General features: G+C 32.2%; 1 protein-coding gene across 1 annotated transcript; it reads right to left on the bottom strand.

The window, feature by feature from the left end:
* Window positions 1-212: 212 nt before the first annotated feature.
* Window positions 213-4876, bottom strand: LOC107792216 (protein NRT1/ PTR FAMILY 6.3-like). The gene is made up of 5 exons (NM_001325538.1): window positions 4759-4876; window positions 4371-4548; window positions 4233-4272; window positions 2979-3547; window positions 213-1080 (listed from the first exon to the last, which is right to left on the bottom strand). Exons 1-5 carry the CDS (start codon window positions 4874-4876, stop codon window positions 213-215), a joined length of 1773 nt encoding a protein of 590 aa, NP_001312467.1.
* Between the last annotated feature and the right edge of the window lie 7407 nt (window positions 4877-12283).

Genomic DNA, 12283 nt, shown 5'->3' with positions numbered 1-12283 from the left:
ACTTGTCATTAACTAGGCTCTTTCCCCATTCTTTGTACATATACATCTAGGTTATACCATACACACGTAAGTCGTAACCTTTTCCAATAAGGTTTTTTTTTTTTTTTTTTTTTTTTTTTGCAAAAAAGGGAAAAAAACCCGAAAACCAAAAGAGAAAAAAGGAAGAAAAAAAAAACTAATTTGTTTTCACGAAGATAATTGGCTTGTGTAATTTAGTGGCAAGCTGGTTCTGAATCCTCCATTTCAATCCCACACTCAGCAAGCCTCTTCTCCTTGTACACATACCGTCTCGAAATAAACAAGAAAATCATCAAATTCAACACACTCAACGTTGCCAATAGCCAATAGAAATCATAGAGCCTCCCTTGGTTTAAATTATCAGCTAACCATGGGTTTTTCCCTGTCACCTTGTGCACTATAGTCACCAAAATAGAACTAAAGAAAAACCCTAGTGAAAGTGTACTCAAGAATAACCCTGTGCTCATTGTCTTCATCCCTTTAGGACATTCCCTTAGAAAGAAATCAAGTTGTCCAATGTAAGTAAATGCCTCACCTGCCCCTACTAGCAAGAATTGTGGGACTAACCAAAAAACACTCAAAGGAACCTTTGCATTAGCATCATTGGTCAATCCATGCAAATGTGCAACATTCAATCTTTTCACTTCAGTTAAAGCAGCAGCAATCATGGCTATAATTGAAAGGATTAAGCCAACTGCAATACGTTGCAACGGGCTTGTACCGTGAGGGTTGTTGAGGACACGTCGGCAAACCGGAACGACAGCGCGGTCGTAGAATATGCACGTTAGGAGGATACTTCCGACGAAGAAGAGTGTCAATGAAGCCGGAGGAATTTCGAAATTTCCGATGTGACGGTCCATGGTTGTAGCTTGTGACACGGAAAATGTTGTCATTTGAGCATAGACAGTCCAAAACATAATGGTCGTGGCCCATGTTGGTAACATTCGGACTACCAATTTTACTTCTTCAACGTCGGTTAAAGTTGATAAGTTCCATTTATTTACCACGGTAATTCCAGCGGATTCAGGGTCCTGTACTTTAATGGCTGCCTTGTCCAAGAAACTGCAAAATAAAAACAAAATCCATGGTCAAAATTTGGCCCACAATATAATTGGAATTTAATGATGCATTTGTCTTTCATTGTGGACATTATTGTTAATAAAACGTCAAATTAGAAAATTAAAAAAAAAAAAAAAAAAGAAGAAGAAGAAGCACGAAGCTAATTCTATTATTGTCCTCCACTTTTTCTTCTTTATATTTTGTTTTTCTTGATTTAAAACTTGACAAGTTGTATGGGCACCAGGCAAGGGGCGTGAAGATCGATTAGGTGACAGACTGGCTAAGATGGTCTCGTGATCTTGGTTTCCTTTTTATTCTTAAAAGACTAAGTGTTCACTGCATCTTCATCTAAAGTATAGTACAAACATTTCTTTCTTTTTGATGAGAAAAATACTACTATATGTAATTTTATCTGACAGATGACGTTACTACTAGATAAAGGGGTTCTAGACGCAGTGACTTAAACAGCCTTGAAGTTCAGAAATTTATCAGTTTCTGTTGATATTTTCTACTCCCACCTCTCTCCTCACCCCTACTCCACCCCTCCCGGCTCCCCCAACAATGTAATTGAGCAAATTCAGTTTTTTTTTCTAAGACCGCTTGTATTGAACAAATTGGTACAAGAATTAGGAATCATGTGATCATAAAAGAAAGATAACAAAAGGCTGTATTTTCCATTTTTTTTGTTTAAGCGTCAACTTGTGGTAGTTTTCAAAATTTACTGTGAGGTCAAGTCGTTATCAAGGAAAAGTTAGTGACAGTATTATTTATCTCTTTTTGTTACTCACTACTTAATTATTAAAAAAAGGTGTATGATTACCACCTTTTGATTTGTAAGCAAAATATTATTTGAAAAGGAAAAACAAAAGAAGCATATATGAGGTACTATTAGAAGTGCGCTCGTGTTTGTTTAATTTGTTTTTATAAATATAGCTACCACACTCTCTGTAGGCAATAAGTCGGCAAGGTCTACTTCCAAACATTAAAAAAGATTAGTTAAGAATTAGAGAGGGTCTATTCCAAATTCCTCGGGTAGGGGAGGGTTTAGGCTAGTGTATATTCAATAGGTTTCTAGTCTAACTTTCAAACAAAAATAACAACAAACTCAGTATAATTCTATAAGTGGGGTTTGAGCAAAATAATATGTACGCATACTTTATTCCTACCTTGTGAAGGTAGAGATGCTGCGGCTCATAGGATCAAGTCAACTTGCAAAATGTTCAAAATCTTATATAGCTTGGTTGTCTATATATCCTAAAATATTTCGACAAAATGGAAATAATTTTGGGATTTGATTGGAGATGCTGTTGAATTGGTTGATGGTTAGCTATCAAACATTTGGCCTACCATGGGGATAAGTTCAAAACATTTCAAATAATGCAAGGAAATAATCAAGCCAACCAGAAATGATAACTTGCACATAAAAACTTCATTTCCAATTCTTAGCATGATCTACAGGACATGGCACATGGTTTAACAGGATCACTTCTCTTTCTAATAATGTATTGAACTCGTGAATTGCAAGTCAATAGAAGGATTTAAGGTAGTATTTGGAGCTTGAATAACTTTTAGTTATTAGAACTCAAATTATTCTCTAGAAAGTTAGTATAGTTTAGTGTAAAAGAAATTGAAGTCTATTCTTTGTTAATATAATTATAATTAGCCTACCAGGGGGAGAAATAGGAGTAATAATTTGGCTGTCAAGAAGAAATAAGAAGTTGCTATTTCTATTTATAAAAAAAAAAAACAAGAAAGATGTAAAACAAAAATTATTTCAGTCTCAAAAGGAAATATATATAACGAAATAAAAGGAAAAAAGTGAAGAACTAGATGACAATAATAGTGAAAAGACAGTTAATACTAGCAGTTAAAGGATTAAAAAAAGAAAAAAAAAAACTCACCGGAATTCCTTGCTGTGAGGCAACCTCTGCTTAGCTTTTTTGTTTCCATCCCCAGGAATATCATCAATATTGTATAAAAGAGAAGAATCAGAAGGCAATTCCATATGCCTTTTGTTCCAAGCAGCCACAAAAACTGAAGCAATTTGTGTCAATGGACTTCCCACAAGTTTCTTGAAACGATATTTTCTTGTGCCCGATAAGAATATGACCAAACCAATAACAATAGCACAAGCACATATTCCATAACCATATTCTCTTCCCAAATTATCTTGAATATACACTAGTACTGTCACTGCACCAAGTGATCCCACATTAATGAAGAAAAAGAACCAGTTGAAGAATTTTATCATCTGTCCTCTTTCTTTCTTGTCGGTTTCGTCGAACTGGTCTGAACCGAAGCCGGAGACGCTGGATTTCAGGCCGCCGGTGCCGAGCGCCGTCATGTATAGTGCTATGTATAGAACCATGAGTTGTTTGGAACTTGCTGGAATGCATGTTGAGCTCCCTGGGGAACACTTTGGTGGTCGTAGGCTTGGGATTATTGTGGAGATGGTCAATATGGTAACACCCTATTCATCATAAGTATCAAGAAAATCAATCAGTACTGTTATAACAGGTTAATTCTAATTTTTTAAGTTATCATATCAGATTGTTACTAAGAGTTGTTATAACTTAACTTTATACTATTAGTATATCAAATTTGAACTCTATCTGAAGAAAGAGAAATGATAAATTGTAGAATCTTTTCTCTTTTAAAAAATTCAACTAGTGGAGGTAATATATATTTTTCTTCTTCTTCCTTTTCTTTCCACTTTCTTGTTTCATAATAATTGATCTTTCAACGCCCATGTCCAATTCATTCTTCATAAAAATAGTTGATTATTAAACCAAGTGTTATTAAACATTTTCTCCATCTTAATTCCCTTCTTATTCGATTTTCCTCTTCACAACATCTATAATCTGACTGGTTTTCAATGCAATCTAAACATGGTGTTTTTCTTAGTTTTCTTTATTCCGTTGCTGGTTGTCATTCTTACTCTTTCCATTCTCCTCATCACAGATTTTAAATAAATTTAAGATCAGTTTACATGTATCAATCTTACGTAAGAAAAAGAAAAAGGTTGATTTGATGACCATATGATTAATTAGTCCAACTCCAATATGATGGCACTCAAAAAAGTGAGTGACGTCACTTCAGAAAAGAAAGATTTTTCTATTAGCCAATCCAATCAAGATGTAAAAAATGGAACGTACCATGGCTTGAATAGTGGTAAAGATGCCAATTGTAAGATATCTGCAATAATTAAAGTAAAGAACAAAGATGTTAATTAGTGACAGATAAGTTTTACTATATGAACTTCCAAAGTTTAAGGTATATAAAGGTTCACGAACCGTCCAAGAAAAGTGTCGGCTACGAAACCACCAAGCAAAGTGAGCATAAATGAAGTTCCAAGAAAATTTGTAACGTTGTTGGCCGAACTAGCATTTCCTAAATGCATGGTTCCAGTCAAGTATGTCACCAGATTTACAGCAATACCTAACGTCGTTAGCCTCTCCACTGCCTCAATCCCTATAGTAATTTAAACAACAATCATTAGTTTATTAAAAAAAAACAATATAAAAAGTTCAAGATCAAGAGTAAATGATTTCAGGAGAGTGATCTTATTATATCGATTTATATTTTTCACTGTATGTATACATTTTTCAAGCCTATAGCAATGGTTCAGTTATATTGAACTCATAGAACCCATCCTAAAGAAGAGAGAAAAGGGTAAGGTACCTAAAATCATGGCGGCGCTGGACCAACCGCCGGACGAGGATCGAACAGCTGGTCGACCTTTGTAATCCCAGGCATCTGGGAGAGTTTTTGTATCTTGTTGTGTTTCAGGAAGTGCCATTTTTAGCTAGACCTTTTTGTTAAGTTTGTGTTTCAATGGTGTATTTGAACGATAAGAAAAAAAGGTTGAAGAGGAGTTTGAGATATTAGGAGATAGAAAAGGTATCCAAGAGTATGGTAAGATTCAATTGATTCCATTACCCTTTTATAGCCGTAGGTTTGGGGTAACTCCTGTGCTTTTTTGATTATTTTAATACCTATATTTTTTTATTCTACTTAGGTCCATTATCAAAGGGAGTGGTAAGTCCACATTATTGTCTTTTCCTTATTTTGATTTATTTTTTTTAACTAAGAAATTTCGTGGTCCCTAGCCTCAAATGATACACAAAATGATTGACAGTGAACTGCTAGATGCCTGTACCCACGAACTTGAAAGAAGGAAAAAGTGCCTAGTCTCTGCCTCTCTGGTAATTAAAAAAGGATTACACCTTTAGTTTATGAAATCAAATTAGCCATTTAAATATCCCTTTAAACGTGTTATATTAAGGAGGAAAGCATTTCTATAGCAAATGTTTTACCTTGGAAAATCTAGATCATTTATGCCAATGTTTGGTCCGTAGAGGATTATGCGATATATGATAATTACAGGTGAAGAATAGAGTACGAAGGTTGTGCTTGATGATATTTCTGAGTATTAGAAATTGACAACAATGTTAGAATGGTCAAAGAAAGTGATATAGATTATGAGTTGAGATATTTGTGGATAAAAATGACCTCCGCCCCTAAGTAAAAAAAATAAATTTTCATCTTTTTGTTGTAACGTTTTTCTTGGATCATAGTAACCAAATACTCTACTAGAAAATGATCTCATCAAAAATAACATATTTCAAGAAAATATACTTTGGGATAACATTTAGCGCCACCAAAACACCTTAAAACATATGGAGTAACAGGGGCGGAGGAAAAACATTAGTTACGGGTTCGGATGAACTCAGTAGCTTTTGCGTAAACTCTATATATATTTGTATTAGAAAATTCATAAAATATGTATGAATATTTAATTGGGAACCCAATCACTAAGACAAGCTATGACTTAGATGACGAATCCGGAACCCATAAACTGCAAATCTTAGTTTCACCTCCGTGGAGTAATACCGAAATCAGTAACTTACCATGCATGTTTTAACCTTGAGTAAATAAAATTGATGTGCCATAAACTTGTAAATAAAAGTGAAAATGGTGTGTTGTTATCAGCCAAGCCAGTGGGAACAATACTTTTGGTCATTCATCACAAGATCTTCTATAGTTCCCAAGTATCTTGTGAGTTAAATATAGCTTTACAAGAATGGGCGATAGGCATGAAAATCAGCGGATTGCAGTATCCATTACATTTACCTGTGGAGCAGAGCAAATAATTTCTCTGGTCCAGGAAATTTTGCAACCTTTTGGTATTTTGTTTCTTAGCAACTAATAATAAACTAAAATAGAAAAACCAAAAGTTTAGGTTGTCGCGCTGAAATAAAAAGTGCACGTCAAAAGATAAATCAACTTCTAAGAACCTTTCTGTGGTGGGCATGCATTCAAAAAAATGAGATATGGAAAGTGGTAGAATGCATCCAAATCGGGGAAAATCACGTTTCTACTTTTTCTTGGAAACTATTCATTTGCAACAACATTAATACTACCTCGTTTTTTATTCTCACATCCTTTGATAATATTTTTCAAATTTCCACCCACCCCCACTTTTATAACTTACCAATGGAGAAAAGGCACCTTGGCAAATGGCAAATCCTCATAAATAAATTAAAGCACTTGCCAAACTTTAGGAACTGAGGGGACAAAAGACAATCTTACATTTTGAGAAATTGTGGAAACTTCAGACTTGGACAGCCCAAGAAAATAAAAGGAGAGGACTAAAGACAATGGTTCTTTTGTGAGTGCTTTGACCTTATTAAAAAGTTTCCATTAACAAATAAGTACAACAATTAGCAGGTCACACATGTTTCTTACTTATTGCTCTCCAATTTAAAGTGTCTATAACGAGAAATCATCATCTTATCCTTCCATAGTTTTCGGGGTAAGTTTTGGTGAAATAATTTTATACGTATAACTTTTTTTGAACTATCATGTTACTTACGATGTAAAATATGTCTACACGATAAGGTCACTTATTAAGTTATTACAGGTAAATCTCTTAATAAACATTAGTTGGTAATCCGATAAAAATGATAACTTAAATAATATCACATGTTAAATTTTACTTTTATTATAGAAATTATTTCACTGTATATAATTTTAGTTCTTTTATTATGGTAAATTACATTAATTGTGTAGAAGCACATTTACACTGTCGGTAAATATATTCATATAAAATGAATTAAAAATCTAAAGAGTGTTCTCATCCTTTTTAAAGCACATTTTTCAGTTTTTTTTTAAAACAGTATTTTTCTAAAAACTGGAAAAAAGTATTTTCGATTTTTTCAGTTTTTAGTAAAAAAACATTCAGTTTTTTCCAGTTTTTACAAAAACATTATTTTAGAAAATTGCTTTTCAGTTTTTTTTCGGTTTTTACAAAAATATTGTTTTAGAAAATATTTTTCAGTTTTTTTAAAGCAGTTTTTTTGTTAAAACTGAAAAAAAAATCGTTTTTTAGTTTTTAGTAAAAAAAAATTCAGTTTTTTCCAGTTTTTACAAAAAAAAAATTGCTTTAGAAAATTATTTTTCGGGTAAGGGTAATGAGTCTTTTTAATTAATTTGGAGATATTTAGAATTGTCCAACAGGACGATGACACGTGTTCCTCCATTTAATGAGGGGTATATTTGAACCCAAAGTATGACTGTAGCGATATAGATAACCCAATAGTATAACGAGTTGTATTCTTAGATCATTTTCGAAAATACAGGGGTATATTTGGACCTTTGCTGTCTTCTTTTCCATCACTGTTACTTAAAATGATGCAACAAGTGGCCAAATTTTAGGTCCTTTTAGGATAAGCACTCTTATAGGATTCATTATATTTTTTCATGCGTGTAGAAACAACTCATGCTAACAAAGTTGTATCTTTATATTTTACGCGTCAATTATTAGAATTAAGAAGTTAATCTTGTTTTTCTTGGGATCCGTCTTAGATTCTTTGAGGTATCTTTCCTTTATTAGTTAATTTTTCACCAATGTTTTATCCCTTAATTACAAGCGCAGAAGGTCAAGAAAAGGGATTACAAAGAATTTTCCTTTTTCCGATCGACTACAACTTCTTGACCAGTTCGCAATCATTAATCCAATGTCTATGATTTGTGATTTTGCTTGTTTATGCTAATGCAAGTATTAGTGACTACTTCCACGTCTCGAACCCGTGACCTATATGTCACATAGAGATAACTTTATTGTTGCTCTAAGGCTTCCCTTCATACAATGTACGACATTTTACGTTGAGAATTTTTTTTATCTTGCATTTTTATGCATGTTTATTTATTAACAAATCACCGCGTTAATAGTGAGGTTAGACCAATCATTTCACATAATTAAACTGTTTTCAATGATTAATTAAAGCATAGAAATGTTTACAGAAACTCATTATAAAAGGTAAAATTTCTAATCTTCAGTTTTCATGCCTCGAGCTGTCAATCTAACCATCGATGATTAAGGAGTGACTCGTGTAAAAAAAAAAAAAGATAAACCGCAGTTATACATGATTAACTCTCAAGAATGAATATAATTAACAACTTATAAGAAATACCATAATCAAAGTCCTTCTAATTTTGTTAAATTAAGATTAGCTGTAAGTCGAATAAAAGAAGTGAAGGACAGCTAGCTGTCTAATATTGATCCTAACTGGATAGACAAATTTTTAGACAAAATATCAAGCGGAGACTTAGAGTCGAATGAAAACACATGCCACCCCCGGATTGAATATTATTGTATACTGATTACAGAATTTCATTTATACTAAAGAATAAGATAAATAAAAAAATAAATAAATAGAATTATGTCTCTTTTAACTGTTTAAGTATTTTAACTGAATTCACACAAACTAATTGGTATTAGGGTAAGAAAAGTTTTGAGTTTAAGTCTCACAGTCAATCCATCTATAAGAATGTCAAAATGCGATGTTTAGAAACAAATAATCAAAAAGTGAAACCATTTCCAAAATATATCACCATTTTACGTAATTCATAGAAAACAATAAATTAAAGAGCTGATGGCGGCATCTGAGATTAACCAACAATTGTACACCTATCATATCGAAACAATCTTAGAATATTTGACAATTTATTCCTGAAGAAGATCAAGAAGTAAACACGGAACATGGAAAACGACGAGGTGGTTGTGAGGGACGAATCCAACGTTATGGTTAATATTTCGACGCAAAATATAAATTTATATATTGAGATTAACTAAAATTACAATAAATAATAAATATGAAGTCATAACTTTAAAAATATAATAAATTCAGTACTAAGGAACTTTAAAAATTAAATCAACAAAATTTATATTCTGAATCCTCATTTATCATATCTATATAGATGAGATTTTTATACAAATAGCTGGCTATATTAATTGTTTACTTTTTATAGTCATATACATTGATTATACACTATTATACACATATAATACATAAAATATGCATATATTATATATTCATTGGCTAATTTTAATTTAAGTGGTAGGATGAGCGACTATTTGGGTTAATTCTTCTATATAGATTGCAATACATTGTGGCTGGCAGGACCAACTCCCGTATACAAAATATATATATATATATATATATATATATATATATATAAAAGAAAAAAAAACAACAAATGCAATACAGTGTGGCCTGCAGGACCAACTGGCGCTCGAAAAACTTTAACTCTTACCAATCTGTAGACTGTATTTCATTTTCCTCCGGCACATAAAAATCACCTCATAACTCATAACTAGGGGTGTACATATGTCGGGTTACTTTGAATTTTTTAATTATCAAACCAAGCAATGGTGTTGAATTCTTAAATTTATAAACCAAACCAAACCAATAAAGTAGGATTTTTCAATCTCGATTTTCCTCGGGTTTTCGGGTTTTTTCCGGATTTTTGAGTTTTTTTCCGGTAAAGTCTTCATAGCACAAAATATGTAAGTTGTGCTCCAAATATTTTTTTAGTCCTAGTAGGATACAACTATATAATGTATTTTCAAGAAAATAACATACTAATATGAGATGAGTCATAGCATTACACTAAAATATTCAATAACAGAGATAATAAAATCGCATAAAGAAAATATTACTAATTTATACGCCATAATAAAAATGAACATAATCTAAAAATATTATATAGGTTATGCCAAAATAAGTATAGCTAATAAGTACTATTAATTACACAATTAAGCACAAAAGAAAAAAATAAATTAGGCTATACATTTTCACTTAACGTAATTGCAAAACTAAAAATAGATATCTAGCACTATTGTCATTCCTACTGCTGAATTGAATTTTCTATATTAGCATTAGTATTGATCTGAACTTTATTTGATTTACTACCTTTATGGGCTATAAAATTTATTGGATCATTCAAGAATGTTAAGTCCAAACTTTAAGTAATACGTTTAAAGATAAAATTGTCAACAAGTTAAGGAAATATTTATAAATTATATTACAATAAATATTTATATGTGTAAAATATTTTTAAGAATTGTATAAATGTAATGTCAGGTTGGTTTGGTTACGGTTTGACTTTTTTTAGTTAAAACCAAACCAAACCAAACCAATTATGGTCGGATTTTTTTTCTCAACATCAAACCAAATCACAATCGAGTTTTTTTTTTAATTTGACTCGAATTATCGATTTGATACGGTTTATTGATTTTATTAGTACAGCCCTACTCATAACCAAGTCAGTTTCTGTATTAGCTACCATATAAGACAAAACAACATATTCTGATCACTCAAAACTCGTAAAAATTTCTACGGATATAAACTACAAATCCAAAATTTTGTAAGTTCATTAATGCTAACCATTTAAAGGTTAAACTCATTATTTTCAAATTTCGAATTCACCTATGATATCGTTAGGTCTGAACAACTCAAGCGTGAACAATATAACATGGTGATAATCTGATAGGTCATTTATAGTTTTACCCTTTATTTGTGTTCCGACACCTCGAATAGCTCCGTTTAGCCTTCCTCGATTTGCATGTGCAGTCTGTATCCTTTTTTCGGAAGGTTTTAATGAGAAAAGTTGATGAAAATGTGAAATCATGTCTTAAAACTCATTTGAGTTGACTACGGCCAATATTTTATATAAACGGACTCATATTAGTATTTTGACGGTCCCGGTGGGTTCGTATCATGATTTGGGACTTGGGAGTATGCCCGGAATAGAATTCGAAAGTCCCTAACTTGAATTAACGTAATTTGTTGAAAACTAGCAATTTAAAGGTTTAAAAAATTCTTAAGTTTGACCGTAAGTTAACGTTGTTGCTAACGGGTTCGGATTTCGGTTCCGAAACTTGATATAAGTTCATTATAGTATTTATGACTTGTCTCCAAAATTTGGTGCAAAACGGAGTTGATTTGACGTGATTAGGACGTTCGGTTAAAAAATTGCATGTTCTTAAGTTTCATTAAAAATTTTATTTAATTGTACCTTGTTAATCGCTATTTAGTTTGATGTTTTATATATATATATATATATATATATATATATATATATATATATATATATATATATATACATGTTTAATTATGTGGGTGTCCTGTCATAGCCTCGTCGAGGTTAGGCTTGACACTTGCGGAGTACATTCGATCGGTTGTACTCATACTACACTTTTCCACTTCTTGTGTAAAATTTGGTGTTAGTCCCAACGGTGCATGAGGTGCGTCAGCTCGGATCATTGTATACAGAGACTTAAGATAGATCGGCTGGTGTCCGTGGACCTTGGAGTTTCCTTCCTCTTCCCTCTTTTGATCTTCAGTTCTTTCGAAACAGTTGTATTTATTTCAAACTCTGTTTGTAAAACTTCTAGTTGCTCGTGTACTTGTGACTCCGGATCTTTGAGAGTAGATATTATTACATGACTTATGCTGGTGTTGTATTAGATCGCATTCCTATCTCTCGTTATTTATCATCATTTTGTTTAAACTGTTAAAAATTTGGCTATTTAACTATCTCACATCGGCTTGCCTAGCAAGTGGATGTTAGGCGCCACCACGACCCCAAGGTTGGGATTCCCGATTGTGACAGTCCAACATTGCGTAAATCAAGAATTAGAATAGAATTGGCTCTGATATTATATTTTTAAAAACAAATCTTAAACCTGACCGATGATAATTTTTCAAGACCATATGAGGAGACAACATTAATCCATTCTCTCAACTAATTTATGACACTTAATGATTTTCAGTATATAAAAAAAGGATCAATACATATGGCACAAATTATTTTCAGATTTCAAAATTTCTTGAATCGCAAAAGTCAAAATAAACAAAAC

This window comes from Nicotiana tabacum, chromosome 23 (genome assembly GCF_000715075.1).
Source record: "Nicotiana tabacum cultivar K326 chromosome 23, ASM71507v2, whole genome shotgun sequence".
Classification (NCBI taxonomy): domain Eukaryota; kingdom Viridiplantae; phylum Streptophyta; class Magnoliopsida; order Solanales; family Solanaceae; genus Nicotiana; species Nicotiana tabacum.
This window is presented reverse-complemented; position numbering and strand designations above follow the sequence as displayed.

Excerpts from the sequence above, each read along its gene's own strand:
- LOC107792216 (NM_001325538.1), bottom strand. The coding sequence starts at position 4,876 with ATGGCACTTCCTGAAACACAACAAGATACAAAAACTCTCCCAGATGCC. Across the intron at positions 3,548-4,232 it reads TTACCACTATTCAAGCCATG|GGTGTTACCATATTGACCAT; the intron begins GTACGTTCCATT and ends TATGATGAATAG. Across the intron at positions 1,081-2,978 it reads CCTCACAGCAAGGAATTCCG|TTTCTTGGACAAGGCAGCCA; the intron begins GTGAGTTTTTTT and ends TTTATTTTGCAG.